This window comes from Salvelinus alpinus, chromosome 10 (genome assembly GCF_045679555.1).
Source record: "Salvelinus alpinus chromosome 10, SLU_Salpinus.1, whole genome shotgun sequence".
In the NCBI taxonomy this organism is placed as follows: domain Eukaryota; kingdom Metazoa; phylum Chordata; class Actinopteri; order Salmoniformes; family Salmonidae; genus Salvelinus; species Salvelinus alpinus.
This window is the reverse complement of record NC_092095.1, coordinates 71,649,856-71,668,522: the sequence shown is the minus strand read 5'-3', so window position 1 is coordinate 71,668,522 and position 18,667 is coordinate 71,649,856. Positions and strand designations below refer to the sequence as shown.

The 18,667-nt window shown below is 44.3% G+C and overlaps 1 protein-coding gene across 4 annotated transcripts; it reads right to left on the bottom strand.

Annotated features, from left to right (window-relative positions):
* Nucleotides 1-682: 682 nt before the first annotated feature.
* Nucleotides 683-12,593, bottom strand: LOC139532821 (LIM and senescent cell antigen-like-containing domain protein 1). Of its 4 annotated transcripts, none has more exons than XR_011666655.1 (11): nucleotides 12,352-12,586; nucleotides 10,946-11,105; nucleotides 10,636-10,702; nucleotides 9,822-9,942; nucleotides 8,907-9,056; nucleotides 7,267-7,417; nucleotides 6,903-6,995; nucleotides 3,504-3,552; nucleotides 3,346-3,421; nucleotides 2,862-3,064; nucleotides 683-1,925 (listed from the first exon to the last, which is right to left on the bottom strand). XR_011666655.1 is itself a non-coding variant. In XM_071330915.1 (11 exons), coding segments are annotated over exons 1-11 (1,032 nt in total). In that variant the 5' UTR covers nucleotides 12,381-12,586; the 3' UTR covers nucleotides 683-1,923. The 4 variants fall into 4 exon arrangements, 2 of the variants coding, with proteins under 2 accessions (XP_071187016.1, XP_071187017.1); XR_011666654.1 differs by lacking the exon at nucleotides 6,903-6,995 and adding an exon at nucleotides 4,773-4,865; XM_071330915.1 differs by lacking the exon at nucleotides 6,903-6,995 and adding an exon at nucleotides 4,773-4,865 and having other exon boundaries at nucleotides 2,931-3,064.
* Nucleotides 12,594-18,667: the final 6,074 nt, after the last annotated feature.

The following is an 18,667-nucleotide window of genomic DNA, read 5'->3' as shown; positions in this document are numbered from 1 at the left end:
CACCACATCCTGGACAGGCTCAACTTCAGAGCCCTCACAACTGCCGACTGACTCCATTTTGAGATCATCAAAGTTCTCAACAGCGCATGAAGACCTATACGTTAGATTACTTGGTTTGTATTCAGGAGATGCAGGTATGTACTCAATATTAGGTATGTACACAGGAGACGACAGTGGCAATCAGTGCCGTTTAAGATGAGGAAGAATTATCATTTTAATTGTATTTCTATGACAACATATTGGATGACTGTCATTCATATTCCATTCACCCATCTCAATGTAACATCAATAGGTGTAGGCTACTACATGATACTAACATTTTCCCTGTACCCATCATGTGGCTGCTACAACCTAGCCTATGAATGAAAGTTTACAATGTAGGTACACAGGTTGAGATAATTTTGAGTAATCCAGGTGTCAGATAGTGACACATTCAAAACCGCCTTGCACACTCTTGCCTGCATCTAGCTGATCTAGGGTGTAATTAAGACCTTTACATACGTATATTTATCATACCTATCTAACTAATTCTACTTAAGCGATTGTGCTCCATGAAACACTCCCCTAACTTGTTTATACCTGTCAGCGACTCACAGTGATGGAACAAAATGGAGTAGCATGCTAAGACGTGTCCATCTCCATTCCTTTCAACTCTCCTCCTCTGAAACGGTTGGGAGTAATATTCAAACAAACCCATGACATTTTATTTGATTACAAGCAAATGTTAGGATACACGATATACCAGACTCACACACGATATACCAGACTCACACACGATATACCAGACTCACACATGATATACCAGACTCATAGATGACATACCAGACTCATGGGCTCCACGTTCTGATACACAGCTAGAATTCTCATTCTTACACAGAAGTGAGGAATATTCTCTAATTAAGGCAGTTGTAGTAAGTCTGGATCACATGCCAGTATATTGGACAACCACATGCATATTATCTGACACACTTACAGTATATAATGCAGTGTAAAATATACACTGAGCTTACCAAACATTAGTACTTGTACTGAGTTAAAAATCCTTCTTTAAATCTGTCATCTACTGATTGAAGAGACGTCAATAAGGGATCATAGCTTTCACCTGATCCGTCTATGTCATGGAAATATTTTGTATACTCAGTGTATATTCATACCCAAGGCACAAGACAAAAGCTATTTTAAGAGTACTACAAGCACCTTCTCATCTCTTTAAGACAGTGTGCAAGTATTTTATTAGATGTCATTAACCCTTTATAATGCTGTTCATTTGGTCCGCTCGTGGCCAAACTAGATCAGACAGTTATATGCATTATTTCTTAACAATATCTAAATGCATTTCACCCATCGTTTTTCCCCCTCCATGCTTTCATAGGTCATTGTCAGGCAGAATGAGGTTCTATATTGTTTGAATAAGACTGGACATCTGGAAAACAGCTCCACATGCAAAAAGCCACTTGCACAAAAATAATCAATTAAAAAGTGAGAAAAGATTAACACGTTATACTGAGTACCCGAGGACGTCAAAGACTAAAATACTGGAACAGACAGTATTTTGAGTCTGACACATTTATACGATTAATTTGGGCACTTGTTAAGGTTAATATCGGTTTCAGCGTTGCTCGTCGGGCTGCAAACCTCCAGTAACCTTCTGAAAATAACAGGTTTCTAGAAACCCAGAAATGGAAGATCCCCAGAATCAATAGGGAATAAGCAGGACATCCGGAGAGCCAGGGAATTTTCCAGAGTTTCTGGAACTTTGGGAAAGCTACTGGACATTTTGTTGAGTGTCGCCCCCTTGGTACTCGGAGGTCTACTTGCGTCCGACAGTCTCAGCCAGTTTCTTCAGTCTCTTCTTCAGTTCCAGAGGAAACTTCTCATAACATTTCTTACACACAGGCTTCATGTCAAACTCCACAAACTTGTTCCTGTCAACAGAGGACAGGGGAGACACAGTCAGTATTTTGTAATTCATTTTGGGCTCCATTGTGTATGAAATGTGCTTTACGAATAATTATTTTAAATGTTTTTGTATTCTCATGAACAGCAGCACATGCAGGTTTCTATCCTTAGCAAGTTACACTATGATCACACAACTAGCATGACAGGACAGAAATACAGTCAGATGTACTGAAGTGGAACCAACACTAAATATTGTATTTTTAAAGGGAAATGACCTCCATATCATATGAATGTGGAAGATTACACATTACACCTTTGATCACAACGTGTGCATCCCAAATGGCACCCTATTCCCTTTATAGTGCACTACGTTGGACCAGGGCCCACAGGTTGTCATTTGGGACGCAGCCATTGTCACATAACAGAGCAATGACAGAACAATGACAAAACAGATCAAGCAAACTAGAGGAGAAAACAACAAGAGGAAAGACAATAAGGAGGAAAAGATAAATGAAGAGTGACTTGGAAGTGGAATTACTAACCAATAGATGGAAATGAGAGAGGATAGTGAAGAAGACAGGAAGTGGAATTACTAACCAATAGATGGAAATGAGAGAATAGTGAAGATGACAGGAAGTGGAATTACTAACCAATAGATGGAAATGAGAGAATAGTGAAGATGACAGGAAGTGGAATTACTAACCAATGGATGGAAATGAGAGGATAGTGAAGAAGACAGGAAGTGGAATTACTAACCAATAGATGGAAATGAGGATAGTGAAGAAGACAGGAAGTGGAATTACTAACCAATAGATGGAAATGAGGATAGTGAAGATGACAGGAAGTGGAATTACTAACCAATGGATGGAAATGAGAGGATAGTGAAGAAGACAGGAAGTGGAATTACTAACCAATAGATGGAAATGAGGATAGTGAAGAAGACAGGAAGTGGAATTACTAACCAATGGATGAAAATGAGCGAGAGGAGGATAGTGAAGATGAAAAGAAGAGGACTGGAAAAGTCTACAGACAGATAACAGGTTTCTTTTTGCGGTCTTTTGAGGCGTCCCTCTCGCGTCGGGCCAGTCTGCGTTTCAGCTCCTCAGGCATCCGCTCGTAACAGTGCTTACATACAGGCTTCAGATCTACCTCTACAAACTTGTCTCTGTTACACCACAGGAAGGGGAGGGAGAGAGAAGAGAAAACAGAGGATGGAAAAAGCACAGGGTGGAGAAGTGAGAAGACTAGAGAAATAAGAGGAAAAACAGATTGTGTCCAATAGGAGGAAGGTTAGAGAAAACACAGTACTTTATAGGGAATAGGGTGTCCTTTGGGACGCACACAGATTGAGAGGAAGGCAGGACAACGACAGACAGGAAGAGCCAAAGGGTTAGGAAAGAGCCCAGTATAATACCACTGATATATAATAATGTAATAACAACATACTTGAGGGTGAGCTTGGTGTTGCAGGTGGCGCAGGAGAAGCAGTTCACACACCATGCTTTGTTCAGGGCTGACACCACTACAGGAGGAACAGAAAGTCCATTATGGCTTTAGATCGTTCTAAAACAATTCATTAAACATGAAAAACAGTTGATGCTTACCATCTCCTTCTATCACTCTGTTGCAGTGGTAGCACACATCACCAAAGAGCTAGAGGGTTGAGACACAGGCAGAGATGAGCATTTCATTCACCAATCATACACTACTTGATTTAACCATTATCAAACTTTACATTTCAGTCAGTGCCAGCCAGAGAAACATGCAATAACTGTGTTACTCAGCAACCCTATCCCATGACCGTTGAGGGACATGAGCCCCATGGGACCTGTCAAACATAGTGCATTACATAGGGTACCATTTACCTGGTTGTAGTGGGTCTCACAGTCAGATCATAGCTTTATTACCTGGTTGTAGTGGGTCTCACAGTCAGATCATAGCTTTATTACCTGGTTGTAGTGGGTCTCACAGTCAGATCATAGCTTTATTACCTGGTTGTAGTGGGTCTCACAGTCAGATCATAGCTTTATTACCTGGTTGTAGTGGGTCTCACAGTCAGATCATAGCTTTATTACCTGGTTGTAGTGGGTCTCACAGTCAGATCATAGCTTTATTACCTGGTTGTAGTGGGTCTCACAGTCAGATCATAGCTTTATTACCTGGTTGTAGTGGGTCTCACAGTCAGATCATAGCTTTATTACCTGGTTGTAGTGGGTCTCACAGTCAGATCATAGCTTTATTACCTGGTTGTAGTGGGTCTCACAGTCAGATCATAGCTTTATTACCTGGTTGTAGTGGGTCTCACAGTCAGATCATAGCTTTATTACCTGGTTGTAGTGGGTCTCACAGTCAGATCATAGCTTTATTACCTGGTTGTAGTGGGTCTCACAGTCAGATCATAGCTTTATTACCTGGTTGTAGTGGGTCTCACAGTCAGATCATAGCTTTATTACCTGGTTGTAGTGGGTCTCACAGTCAGATCATAGCTTTATTACCTGGTTGTAGTGGGTCTCACAATCAGATCATAGCTTTATTACCTGGTTGTAGTGGGTCTCACAGTCAGATCATAGCTTTATTACCTGGTTGTAGTGGGTCTCACAGTCAGATCATAGCTTTATTACCTGGTTGTAGTGGGTCTCACAGTCAGATCATAGCTTTATTACCTGGTTGTAGTGGGTCTCACAGTCAGATCATAGCTTTATTACCTGGTTGTAGTGGGTCTCACAGTCAGATCATAGCTTTATTACCTGGTTGTAGTGGGTCTCACAGTCAGATCATAGCTTTATTACCTGGTTGTAGTGGGTCTCACAGTCAGATCATAGCTTTATTACCTGGTTGTAGTGGGTCTCACAGTCAGATCATAGCTTTATTACCTGGTTGTAGTGGGTCTCACAGTAGGCCAAACCCTTCCTCTCATAGTGGCGGTGTCCAAGGAACGGCTTCTCACACTTAGCACACACAAAATGCTGCAAACACAGGCAACATCACATGTTAGCATGGCTAATGGCTAACTAGTCACAGGGAAGTAGCACCCCAAGTTAGCATGGCTAATAGCTAACTCTTGTCACAGGCAGACACCACTACACAGGCGTTAACATATTGCTAACTCTACTTACAGGCACAAGCAGTTAAGTAAGCTAACTTGGCTAACTCTAGTCAGCTGCCATCAGGGCACATATTCACAAAGCGTATCAGTGAAGGAGTGCTGATCTAGGATCAGGTGATCTACCTATACATATGTTATTCATTATGATCTTAAAGGTCATGAACAGTCAAATAAAAATCCATGTTTTTCATGAAACTGGATGATATTTGAATGAAACCAGGTCAAAGTATGAAAAATGACTGTTGCTCCTACATTGATAAAGTCATAAAGATACTGGTCCCCTCCCCCATGTCAAACACTTGGATTCATTGTTAAGGGGTTAGGGTGACATCACCCTAACTCATTTTAATACACCAATGGTAAAATGATATTCTCTTACCTAATTTAAAATAAGTACCGCTTTGTAACCAACATCGGAGAAGGCGTGTTTGTGGAGGGGCGTGGTTTATACAGCTACTCTACTGGTGCCAAAATTGGACTGTAAGGTGTCATCAAATATAATTAAAAGTTTTCACTATTCATCTATGGTAAAGACACTTGTGTCCCCTTTTATCTGTGCCTGGTGCTAGCTAATTACTGGCTAGCTGGGTCTTCATCTGTGTCTGGTGTTAGCTAGGTCTTCATCTGTGTCTGGTGTTAGCTAGTTACGGGCTAGCTAGGTCTTCATCTGTGTCTGGTGTTAGCTAGCTGGGTCTTCATCTGTGTCTGGTGTTAGCTAGGTCTTCATCTGTGTCTGGTGTTAGCTAGTTACGGGCTAGCTAGGTCTTCATCTGTGTCTGGTGTTAGCTAGTTACGGGCTAGCTGGGTCTTCATCTGTGTCTGGTGTTAGCTAGTTACGGGCTAGCTAGGTCTTCATCTGTGTCTGGTGTTAGCTAGGTCTTCATCTTTGTCTGGTGTTAGCTAGTTACGGGCTAGCTAGGTCTTCATCTGTGTCTGGTGTTAGCTAGTTACGGGCTAGCTAGGTCTTCAGCCAGCATGGAACGGGGGTTGTTAGAAACTCAGACGCCGTTGTCATGTCAACACATCCGTCAGTGCTGCTGTGAACCACATAACAGACATGCCAAATGGGAGAGGTAGTAAAATGTATCACCACATTTGCTTGAGATGATTTTACTGCAACACTGTATCCAAGTTGCTTGACATAGGGGTTTCAAAGAGCTGTCAGTCAAGGAGAGCTCACAAGTATAAGCTCCCCACTCAGCCTGTCTTTTCAAACTTCCTGGTAGTTTAGACCACATTGAGCATTTCTATCCAAAACAAATATTATGGGGGATATTTTAGTCACTTAAAATGCTATTTTACATGGGAATCAGAATGACTGTTTGGGACCTTTAAAGACTAAACTAACCCTATATCAGCCCTACTCTGAGAGCTTTATGAATACAACTGGCCCAAGTAACTCAAGGGGGCTTGGTCAGAAAGATGCATGACACACACACAGCAGTCATTCAGGACAGACAGCGGAACAATGGCCTCTAGTGGAGAGAATGTCAACTGCAGGCAGGCCAGGCACTGTAGACTACTTGTAGTGTAATCATCAGTACTGTAAAGCTGTGAGAGATTAAAGTGCAACAATGTGTTTAGGCACCCACACCCATGTATTTCTGGGTAAGAACTTATCTGTGAATGCGGTAATGGTATGCCTCTTGTTTCTATTGACATATGACGGGTGTATGTGGCTGAAGAGTGTAGTTGCGTAGCTCGCTATGCAATGTTGTTTCCTGCAGTGCAGTTTCTATGTGTGGGAGGAGAAAGCCCTCCCTTCTCCTGGTATCTGTCCCAAATGGCACCCTATTCCCTACATAGGGCCCTAACTCTGACCAGAACACTATGGGCTCTAGTTAAAGTAGTGCACTACATAGGGACTACTGCCATTTGGGACATAACCCCTTCTCACCATGTTAAAGTGCCACTCGCAGTAGGCATAGCCCTTACATTCATAGTAGGGATGGCCCTGGAACGACCGCTCACATACACTACACCCAAAGTGCTGGGAGAGGAGGAGGGGGGAAGGAGGGAGGAAGAGAAGAGAGGGATAAAAGAGGCCACAAAGATGAGGATGTAGAGAAAAATAAAGTATGAAGGAATGTGTTGGAAGGAAAAGAAGTGTCACAGGATGGAGAGTATAAAAATTATAAAAATGTAACATATCATTTCTTTGTAAAAGCTTACTCAGCAAACATCTGACTAAACCATCACATTGGAGTCCAAATATGTCTAAAATACCACGAGAGCCCATCATGTCATTTCCGACCACACACCTCGACGTGCCACTGCTTGCCCATGGCGTTGACCACGCGTCCCTCGATGGGCCTTCTGCAGGCGCCACAGATCGGCACCCCCATCTTATCATGGCAGGGCAGACAGTACAGCTCTCCCTTCAGCTCCCTGGCATCTGCTGTCAGCTCCTTACTACAGGAAGAAAGGAGGAACAAGTATTACTACAGCTCCTTACTACAGGGAGAGGGGAGGGACAAATATTACTACAGCTCCTTACTACAGGGAGAGGGGAGGGACAAATATTACTACAGCTCCTTACTACAGGGAGAGGGGAGGGACAAATATTACTACAGCTCCTTACTACAGGGAGAGGGGAGGGACAAATATTACTACAGCTCCTTACTACAGGGAGAAAGGAGGAACAAATATTACTACAGCTCCTTACTTCAGGGAGAAAGGAGGAACAAATATTACTACAGCTCCTTACTACAGGGAGAAAGGAGGAACAAATATTACTACAGCTCCTTACTACAGGGAGAGGGGAGGGACAAACATTATACACCATTATATTACACAAAACACACACAAACAGTGCTTTTGAAGCAGGATAAATGGTAACATCTTAAACACTCTTGCTTTCATTATTCTAAATAGTGACTGACCCACATAATGGAATCAGGAACACATCATGTCAGATATCAGGGGGGAGCTGTGAAGTGTACTGACCCACATAATGGAATCAGGAACACATCATGTCAGATATCAGGGGGGAGCTGTGAAGCGTACTGACCCACATAATGGAATCAGGAACACATCATGTCAGATATCAGGGGGGAGCTGTGAAGTGTACTGACCCACATAATGGAATCAGGAACACATCATGTCAGATATCAGGGGGGAGCTGTGAAGCGTACTGACCCACATAATGGAATCAGGAACACATCATGTCAGATATCAGGGGGGAGCTGTGAAGTGTACTGACCCACATAATGGAATCAGGAACACATCATGTCAGATATCAGGGGGGAGCTGTGAAGCGTACTGACCCACATAATGGAATCAAGAACACATCATGTCAGATATCAGGAGGGAGCTGTGAAGTGTACTGACCCACATAATGGAATCAGGAACACATCATGTCAGATATCAGGGGGGAGCTGTGAAGTGTACTGACCCACATAATGGAATCAGGAACACGTCATGTCAGATATCAGGGGGGAGCTGTGAAGTGTACTGACCCACATAATGGAATCAGGAACACATCATGTCAGATATCAGGGGGGAGCTGTGAAGTGTACTGACCCACATAATGGAATCAGGAACACATCATGTCAGATATCAGGGGGGAGCTGTGAAGTGTACTGACCCACATAATGGAATCAGGAACACATCATGTCAGATATCAGGGGGGAGCTGTGAAGTGTACTGACCCACATAATGGAATCAGGAACACATCATGTCAGATATCAGGAGGGAGCTGTGAAGTGTACTGACCCACATAATGGAATCAGGAACACGTCATGTCAGATATCAGGGGGGAGCTGTGAAGTGTACTGACCCACATAATGGAATCAAGAACACATCATGTCAGATATCAGGAGGGAGCTGTGAAGTGTACTGACCCACATAATGGAATCAGGAACACGTCAGATATCAGGGGGGAGCTGTGAAGTGTACTGACCCACAGTTGTTGCAGTTGAAGTGGTCGGGGTGGTAGGGGTCGTTCTTAAAGATGAGAGGGCTGTCCTCGATGATGGCATGGCATTTCTGACAGATGTACTTCCCCAGACCTCGAGCCTTCTCACGGTTGTGGCAGGGCCGACATAGGTGCCTGGGCAGGGACAAAAAGCAGGATGGGTATCCAACATGTCTGGCTGGGCCAAACAAAGCAGGGAAAGGGTGGACACAGTAGAAGTTTCTCCTACGCTTTATTTACAGTGTTGGAAAAGTATTTGCCTCCTTTCTGATGTTCTCTTGTATATTGTTGATACTGAATGTTACCAGATCTTCAACCAAAACCTGATATTAGATAAAGGGAACCTGAGTTTACAAATATCAACAAACTGAGAAAATCAGAGATGGGGCAAATACTCTCACAGTACTGTATTATACAAACATACTACTGAGAGAGTTGATTTGTGATTGGTTAAATAGTCATCTACCATGGTATAATGTGCAGTGTGAACGGCTGGGGACTCCCCTGCATAATGTGCAGTGTGACTGGCTGGGGACTCCCCTGCATAATGTGCAGTGTGACTGGCTGGGGACACCACTGCATAATGTGCAGTGTGACTGGCTGGGGACTCCCCTGCATAATGTGCAGTGTGACTGGCTGGGGACTCCCCTGCATAATGTGCAGTGTGACTGGCTGGGGACACCACTGCATAATGTGCAGTGTGACTGGCTGGGGACTCCCCTGTATAATGTGCAGTGTGACTGGCTGGGGACTCCCCTGTATAATGTGCAGTGTGACTGGCTGGGGACTCCCCTGCATAATGTGCAGTGTGACTGGCTGGGGACACCACTGCATAATGTGCAGTGTGACTGGCTGGGGACGCCCCTGTATAATGTGCAGTGTTATTGGTTGGAGATTCACCTGCCAGCGTTCTTGACGAAGCCGACGTCAGCGAGCACAGCCTGGCAGATATCACAGCAGAAACAATCAGGATGCCAGCTGTTGTTCATGGCCTTGATCACACGGCCAATGATGAACTCCCCTGAGAACACCCACCCACCAATACAACATGAGAACACCGACCCACCAATACAACATGAGAACACCCACCCACCAATACAACATGAGAACACCGACCCACCAATACAACATGAGAACACCGACCCACCAATACAACATGGAGAACACCCACCCACCAATACAACATGAGAACACCGACCCACCAATACAACATGAGAACACCCACCCACCAATACAACATGAGAACACCGACCCACCAATACAACATGAGAACACCCACCCACCAATACAACATGAGAACACCGACCCACCAATACAACATGGAGAACACCCACCCACCAATACAACATGAGAACACCCACCCACCAATACAACATGAGAACACCGACCCACCAATACAACATGGAGAACACCCACCGACCCACCAATACAACATGAGAACACCCACCCACCAATACAACATGAGAACACCCACCCACCAATACAACATGGAGAACACCCACCCACCAATACAACATGAGAACACCCACCCACCAATACAACATGAGAACACCCACCCACCAATACAACATGAGAACACATACACACACAGTGGACAGTTTACAAAGAGATTTGGTGTGTGTATGTATGTGTGTGTGTGTGTGTATATATGTGTGTGTGTATATATGTGTGTGTGTATATATGTGTGTGTGTGTGTGTGTGTGTGTGTACTCACCACACTGGTGGCAGCAGGGAGCGAAGAGCATCTGAAAGTCATGTTCACAGTATTTCCTGCCTTCAAACTGTCAGGAGAAAACTATGACATTTAACAAGGGTGCTTCACTCACACAATAAACCCAAACATTGAACAGTTTGACATTTGAATAGCGGCAACTTTCCTCAAATTCCCCAGTTTACCAGATATCCTGGAGGGAATAAACCGGAAATCCAGAATCCTCCCACCATGATTTTTGGAAAACCTGGGAATTTGTGGGGAAATGACTGGAATTGTGCATCCCTACATGTGATGCCCTGTGTTAGTCTACCTCATAGAAGAGCCCCTCGGGGAACTGCTGGAAGCACTGCGCGCAGACGAAGCAGCCCTCGTGGTACAGCTCCCCGTTGCTGTTGACGATCTTCTCTGCCGGGGCGAAGCCGCTCTTACAGCGCTCGCACGACGCGTTTGCCAGGGCGTTCGCCATGTTGCTATGGTGACAAAAATGAAAGTATGAAGATCAGAACAGACGACAACTCCAGAATTATTTGCTGCTGTTCTGTTGATCCTGACACAGCAATCCCTGTGAAATTAGCCCAAATCTGTTTGTGGTCTTGCGCAACTCAACTGACTGCAGTAATTGGCAAGGAGTTGGCACAATAACAACAAGAAACTGGCACTCTGGCTACCACACAGCAGCAGATTCTCCTGCAGGGGGCTTGAATAGGGGAATGCAATGTGAAAGAAATCCAAAGAGAAAGTTATTCCAACAGAGAACTGCTGGGCTGTTGGAGATCTGCCTTGAGTGTCTACAGAAACAACACTGGCAAAGGTCAATATATTTTCCTCTCTACTACAGATCAGTGTTTTACAGAGTGGGGGTGTTCATCCCAAATGGCACTCTATTCCCTATATAGTGGACTAATTTTAACCACATCCCTATGGCTGGTTAACGGTAGTGCACTACATAGGTAATAGGGAGCCTTTTGGGACAGAAAGACAAGCCTGGTTTTAGGGGCGGGGCCTTGTCCCTCAGACAGTCCCTTACTCAAATCATATTACTCACAGCACCGCTGTCCCCATGGAGACACACACGTTGCTCAGGGTCTGTCTCCTAATTTGGTCATCTGAGAGCAGTCAGAGAGACATGATAGATCATAGCTGTCTGATGGTATTCAGTGTTGGTTTATCACGTAATTGATCAGAGACACGTACTGTACTGTGTCGCCTCAACACTCATTGGCTTATTCCTACACCCCAAATCAAGTGCCAAAAAATTACAACATGGTCTACAAATAGACCGTGTGTAATGATCCAAATAATCAAACTTGTTTACATTTTAAAATAGATTGAATGTTTCGACCTAAAAGTGTTATAGAAACTAAGCAACTAAGAGGCGAACGTTACCAAGCTAGAGAGAAAAACAGAGTTTGAAGTAGCTAACGTTAGCAAGTTCACAACACACACGTCCACTCACTTGACGTTACTAGCCTACTGTAGCAGTCAGGTTAGCGAACTAAATAGCTAGTTAACTTTATTTAAAAGTTATTTAATGTTTCAAGCCGATTCCCACGCCCATCATTAAAAAAAATCACTAGAGGTGTTACACTTTATCACATACTTTATCAGATACAGTACTGCACCGAACAAATTAGCTAACGTTAGCTGCCCGGCTAGCTATTAGCATGGTAACGTGCTGTGAAATTCGAGTGTTCATACTTGGATCCAAGCTCTTACCTGCCCGTCATTTCTACTACTCCCAGCATCACCTATCAACACCACCGTTTCAGAAACGTATCGACTTTTCCCCGGGGTCTTCAAATAGGACGAGTAATGGATTGATCCGAGCGGCGACTCCTAGCCAACTAGCAATTTTTTTTCCTCCAGAATCTTGGTGGAGACACCCTTTCCTTGGTAGCTGGCGTTTTCTAACGAAAAGGAACGAAATAGCGCCCTCTAACGGCTATTACACTGATAGCACTCCTGTTGCACTGACTGCAGCGCCCCTAAAGTTCTTCTGAACAAGGGGTGGACGACATACATCACCCTGGCCGGCGGGAGGTTTGAATACAAATATTAACGCTTTGGGGGGGAATTCTTTTTTTGTGGTAAAAAAACAAACACTCCAGGCAACTCGTGAACGTCTAAAACTAGATAAATAGAAATGATAATGGACCTTTACATTTTCAAATAACTGCAGTTTTTCTGAATTTTGAAATTCTGATGTGGCCCTTGAGACAAATTCCCACTCCTGTTCTAGAACCCTAACAAGCTGTTACAATACTTTAAATATGCATCACACCTCTGCAATGACTGGATAGACATGTCTGAATGAGTCAAATCAACGTTTATTGGTTGTGTACACAGATTTGCAGATGCTGCGAAACGCTTGTCACAGAAGTTTGACCATGTAAAAGGTAGTATTTGGAATTTTGGTATTTTGTTAGGGTCCCCATTAGCTGTTAACTTAAGTACTGCTCTTTCCATTATATAGACCAGCGTTTCCCAAACTCAGTCCTCGAGACCCCAAGGGGGCACTTTGGGAGTTTTGTCCTAACACTCCACAGCTGATTCAAATAGTCAACTCGTCATCAAGTTGTGATCATTTGAATCAGCTGTGTAGTGTTAGGGCAAAAACCAAAACGTGTAATCCCTGGGGTCCCGAGGACCGAGTTTGGGAAATGCTGACAGACTGAAGAGGTGAAACCAGGTGAAAGCCATGAACTTTTATTGATGTCACGTGTTAAATCCACATCAATCTGTGTAGATTAAGGGGAGGGAATGGGTTAATGAAGGATTTTTAAATCTTGAGACATGGATTGTGTGTGTGTGTGTGTGTGTGTGCCATTCAGAGGGTGAATGGGCAAGACAAAAGGTTGAAGTGCCTTTGAATGGGGAAGACAAAATATTTAAGAGCCTTTGAACGGGGTATGGTAGTAGGTGTCAGGCGCACTGGTTTGTGTCAAGAACTGCAACGCTGCTGAGTTTCACACTCGGACCGTTTTCCGTGTGTATCAAGAACGGTCCACCACCCAAAGGACATCCAGCCAACTTGACACAACTGTGGGAAGCATTGGAGTCAACATGGGCCAGCCTCCCTGTGGAACGCTTTGGAGTCAACATGGGCCAGCCTCCCTGTGGAACGCTTTGGAGTCAACATGGGCCAGCCTCCCTGTGGAACGCTTTGGAGTCAACATGGGCCAGCATCCCTGTGGAACGCTTTGGAGTCAACATGGGCCAGCCTCCCTGTGGAACGCTTGAGTCAACATGGGCCAGCCTCCCTGTGGAACGCTTTGGAGTCAACATGGGCCAGCATCCCTGTGGAACGCTTTGGAGTCAACATGGGCCAGCCTCCCTGTGGAACGCTTTGGAGTCAACATGGGCCAGCCTCCCTGTGGAACGCTTTGGAGTCAACATGGGCCAGCATCCCTGTGGAACGCTTTGGAGTCAACATGGGCCAGCATCCCTGTGGAACGCTTTTATGGGGTCAATTTTACGCCGTATGTATTGAATTCAAAATAAAATAAATCGTGAAGATGAAAAATAAAGTTGAGAATGTAAACATATTTTCGAGGACGGGTGAAATAAAGGATGTTGAAATCAAAAATCTAACAATTGAAAGCAAAATGTGTAGAATTGTAGGTCCGCTAGTTTTCGAGTGACGGTTCGTCTTAACCCAATCAATGAACAGATGTTTTTTCTATTGCCTATTTAAATAGACGGTCTGACGTCACCTCGTTTTAGCTAACGTACTTCAAAATTGTCAGTCACCGGTCAATCATGTACGGATATTAGAAGCATGTCTATCTAATACATTTAATGACAAACCATCTAACTACTGAGGTAAACATATGAATTCCCTGTTGCACAACGTTCGGCTCAGGTGTATGGAGAACCAGTTACCAACACCTGCGCCGAACTTTGTGCAACAGGTACAGTTTTTACATTTTTTAAAACATTTTATTAGTTTAGCAGCCGCTCTTATCCAGGGCGACTTACAAGATCAGTTAGGATTAAGTTCCTTGCTCAGGGGCTCTCATTGACAGAGTTTTCACCTAGTCGGAGCTGGGATTCTAACCAGCAACCTCTCCGTGACTGGCCCATCGCTTTAACTGCCAGGTGTCATGGTAAATCAACATGGAGGCCTGAACTTGCAGTGAATATCCGGCAGGGGGAGTAGTTGTATCATGAATGCACCAGTGAATAGTAAACTGGCATTTACTGTAGCCAGAAAAGTTTCAATCCCACCCATGCAATCTAAATGATGTTTTCAAACCTACATGCGAGATTTAAACTTTTTCCTAAAGAGGTTATTGCACTTTTTGGTATCAACCTTTGATTTTCATATGTATAGTAGTGGATATGTATAGTAGTGGATGAGTAGCTGGAGTGCCAGTCTCTTTGTGATATCATGCCAACTCCTTGTCACTCATTGGCTTGACAATGAGCAATGTTGCAATCCCACCCTCAGATCTGAGACCAGTGGAGGAGTATTTGTTCTGTAGTTTCTGCAACTGGACAGTTGACACAGTGGATTAGGAAAGTATTCAAACCCCTTGACATTTCCACGTTCTGTTACGTTATATTCTAAAATTGATTAAATTGTATTTTTTTCCTCATCAATCTACACACAATACCCCATAATGACAAAGCAAAACAGGTTTTTAGACATTTTTAGACATTAGTATTCAGACCATTATCTCAGTACTTTGTTGAAGCACCTTTGGCAGTGATTACAGCCTCAAGTCTTCTTGGGTATGAAGCTACAAGCTTGGCACACCTGTATTTGGGGAGTTTCTCCCATTATTCTCTGCAGATCCTCTCAAGATCTGTCTGGTTAGATGGGAAGCGACGCTGCACAGCTATTTTCAGGTCTATCCAGAGATGTTCGATCGGGTTCCAGTCTGGGCTCTGGCTGAGCCACTCAAGGACATTCAGAGACTTGTCCCGAAGCCACTCCTGCGTTGTCTTGGCTGTGTGCTTAAGGTCGTGTTGTCCTGTTGGAAGGTGAACCTGCCCCAGTCTGAGGTTTTCATCAAGGATCTCTCTGTACTTTTCTCTGTTTATCTTTCCCTCGATCCTGACTAGTCTCCATCGATTGCTCAGTTTGGCCGGGCGGCCAGATCTAGGAAGAGTCTTGGTGGTTCCAAACTTCTTACATTTTAAGAATGATGGAGTCCACTGTGTTCTTGTGGACCTTCAATGCTGCAGACATTTTTTGGTACCCTTCCCCAGATCTGTGCCTCGACACAATCCTGTCTCGGAGCTCTACGGACAATTACTTCGACCTCACGGCTCTGTTTTCGCTCTGACATGAACTGTGGGACCTTATATAGACAGGTTTGTGCCTTTAAAAATCATGTCCAATCAAAAATAATTTACAACAGGTGGACTCCAATCAAGTTGTAGAAACAGCTCAAGGATGATCAATGGAAACAGGATGCACCTGACCTCAATTTCGAGTCTCATAGCAAATGGTATGATTACTAATGTAAATAAGATATTTCTGTTTTTTATTTGTAATAAATTTGCAAACATTTCTAAAAACCTGTTTTCGCTTTGTCATTATGAGGTATTGTGTGTAGATTGAGGGAAAAAATGAATGTAATCCATTTTAGAATAAGGCTGTAACGTAACAATGTGGAAATAGTCAAGGGGTCTGAATACTTTCTGAATGCACTGTCAACCTTGGTCGACATTGATCATCCTTGAGATGATTACAGCTTGGAATGTAATCAATACATTTTTTGCAGCGAGCGTCCTTTAAAACATACCCACCTGCTATGTGGTTAAAATGTGTTACAAGTGACATCTGATCTGAGTCAACCTTTTGAGTCTCAGGTGTGACATTAACTATACAGATGGCACAGACGGAGAAGGGCAACGTCTTATGAGTTCCAAACCGACTTGCTAGTTTGTGACTTTTTTTTCATGTTCATCTTTACTTTTCTTGTACAGGGAGTTCATACCATTATCACATATGACCGCCAAGCACTACTGGACATGAGATCGACAGTTACTAACCTTCGACCTCGCAAGGCCGCCGGGCCAGATGGAACTGTTCTCAAAGCAGACCAGTTGACAGGAAGTGTCTTCACTGACATTTTCAATCTGTCCTTGTCCCAGTCTATAATCCCCCAAATTGTTTCAAGCTGACCACCATTTGCCCCTGTTCCCATGAACTCCATGGTAACCTGCATAAATGACTGTAATTATAAAGTGCTTTGAAAGGCTGGTCATGACACACATCTAGACCATCATCACAGACACCCTGGACCCACTGCAATTTGCATACCGCCCCCTACAGATCCACAGATGACGCAATCTCTATTGCACTTCACACTGCCGTCTCCCACCTGGACAAGAGGGGAAATAACTATGTGAGAATACTGTTCATAGACTACAGCTCAGCGTTCAACATCATAGTCCCCTCCAAGCTCATCACCAAGCTGGGGACACTGGGACTGAACACCTTCCTCTTCAACTGGATCCTGGACTTCCTGACGGGCCGGCCCTAGGTGGTGAGGGTAGGCAACAACACTGCTGCCACACTGATCCTCAACACGGGGGCCTCTTAGGGGTGTGTGCTTAGTCCCCTCCTGTACTCTCTGTTCACCTACAACCGCATTGCCAGGTGTAACAGTATAGCTTCCCTCTCCTCGCCCCTACCTGGGCTCGAACCAGGGACCCTCTGCACACATCATCAACTGACACCCACGAAGCATCGTTACCCATCGCACTACAAAAGCCGCGGCCCTTGCAGAGCAAAGGGAACAACTACTTCAGGTCTCAGAGCGAGTGACGTCACCCGATTGAAACGCTATTAGTGCGCACCACTGCTAACTAGCTAGACATTTCACATCGGTTACACAGGCACGACTCCAACACCATCATCAAGTTCTCTGACAACACAACAGTGGTAGACCTGATCACCGACGGCAATGAGACAGCCTACAGGGAGGAGGTTATGGATTTAGCAGTGTGGTGCCAGGACAACAACCTCTCCCTACTGACGTAAGATCAAGGAGCTGATCGTGGACTACAGGAGAAAGAGGGGAGAGCACACCCCCATTCACATTGACAGGGCTGTAGTGGAGCAGGTCGAGAGTTACAAGTTCCTTGGCGTCCACATAACTCAGAACTTAACATGGCCCACATACATCCACACAGTCGTGAAGAGGGCATGACTGTGCCTCTTCCCCCTCAAAAGATGAAAAGATTTGGCATGGGCCATCGGATCCTCAAAATGTTCTACAGCTGCACCATCGAGAGCATCTTGATTGGCTGCATCACAGCTTGGTATGGCAAATGTACTGCTCTCGACCACAAAGCACTACAGAGGGTAGTGCCAACAGCCCAGTACATCACCGGGGCCGAGCTCCCTGCCATCCAAGACGTCTATATCAGGCGTGTCAGAGAAAGGCCCCAAAAATTGCCCCAAACTTCAAGCCATAGATAGTTCACTCTGCTACCGTCCAGCAAATGGTACCGGAGTATCAGCTCTTGTACCAACAGGCTACCAGATAGTTTCTACCCTCGAGCCATTAGACTGATAAATAGTTCATTAATTGCATACACACACACACACACACACACTTACCGACACAACACAAACATACATACAAACACACTTTTACACTCATCATATGCTTCTGCTACTCTGTTCATTGTTTTATTCTTATTAGTATCTATCCTGATGCCTAGTCACTTTACCTTGTAAACCTTTACCACTTTACCACTGTACACATCTACCTCAAATAGCTTGTACCTCTGCACATTGATCTGGTACTGGTACTCCATGTATATAGCTCCACAGTGATCTGGTACTGGTACTCCTGTATATAGCTCCACATTGATCTGGTACTGGTACTCCATGTATATAGCTCCACATTGATCTGGTACTGGTACTCCATGTATATAGCTCCACATTGATCTGGTACTGGTACTCCATGTATATAGCTCCACATTGATCTGGTACTGGTACTCCATGTATATAGCTCCATTGTTGTGTATTTCATTCCTCTTGAGTTACTGTTTTAATGTGTTTTACTCT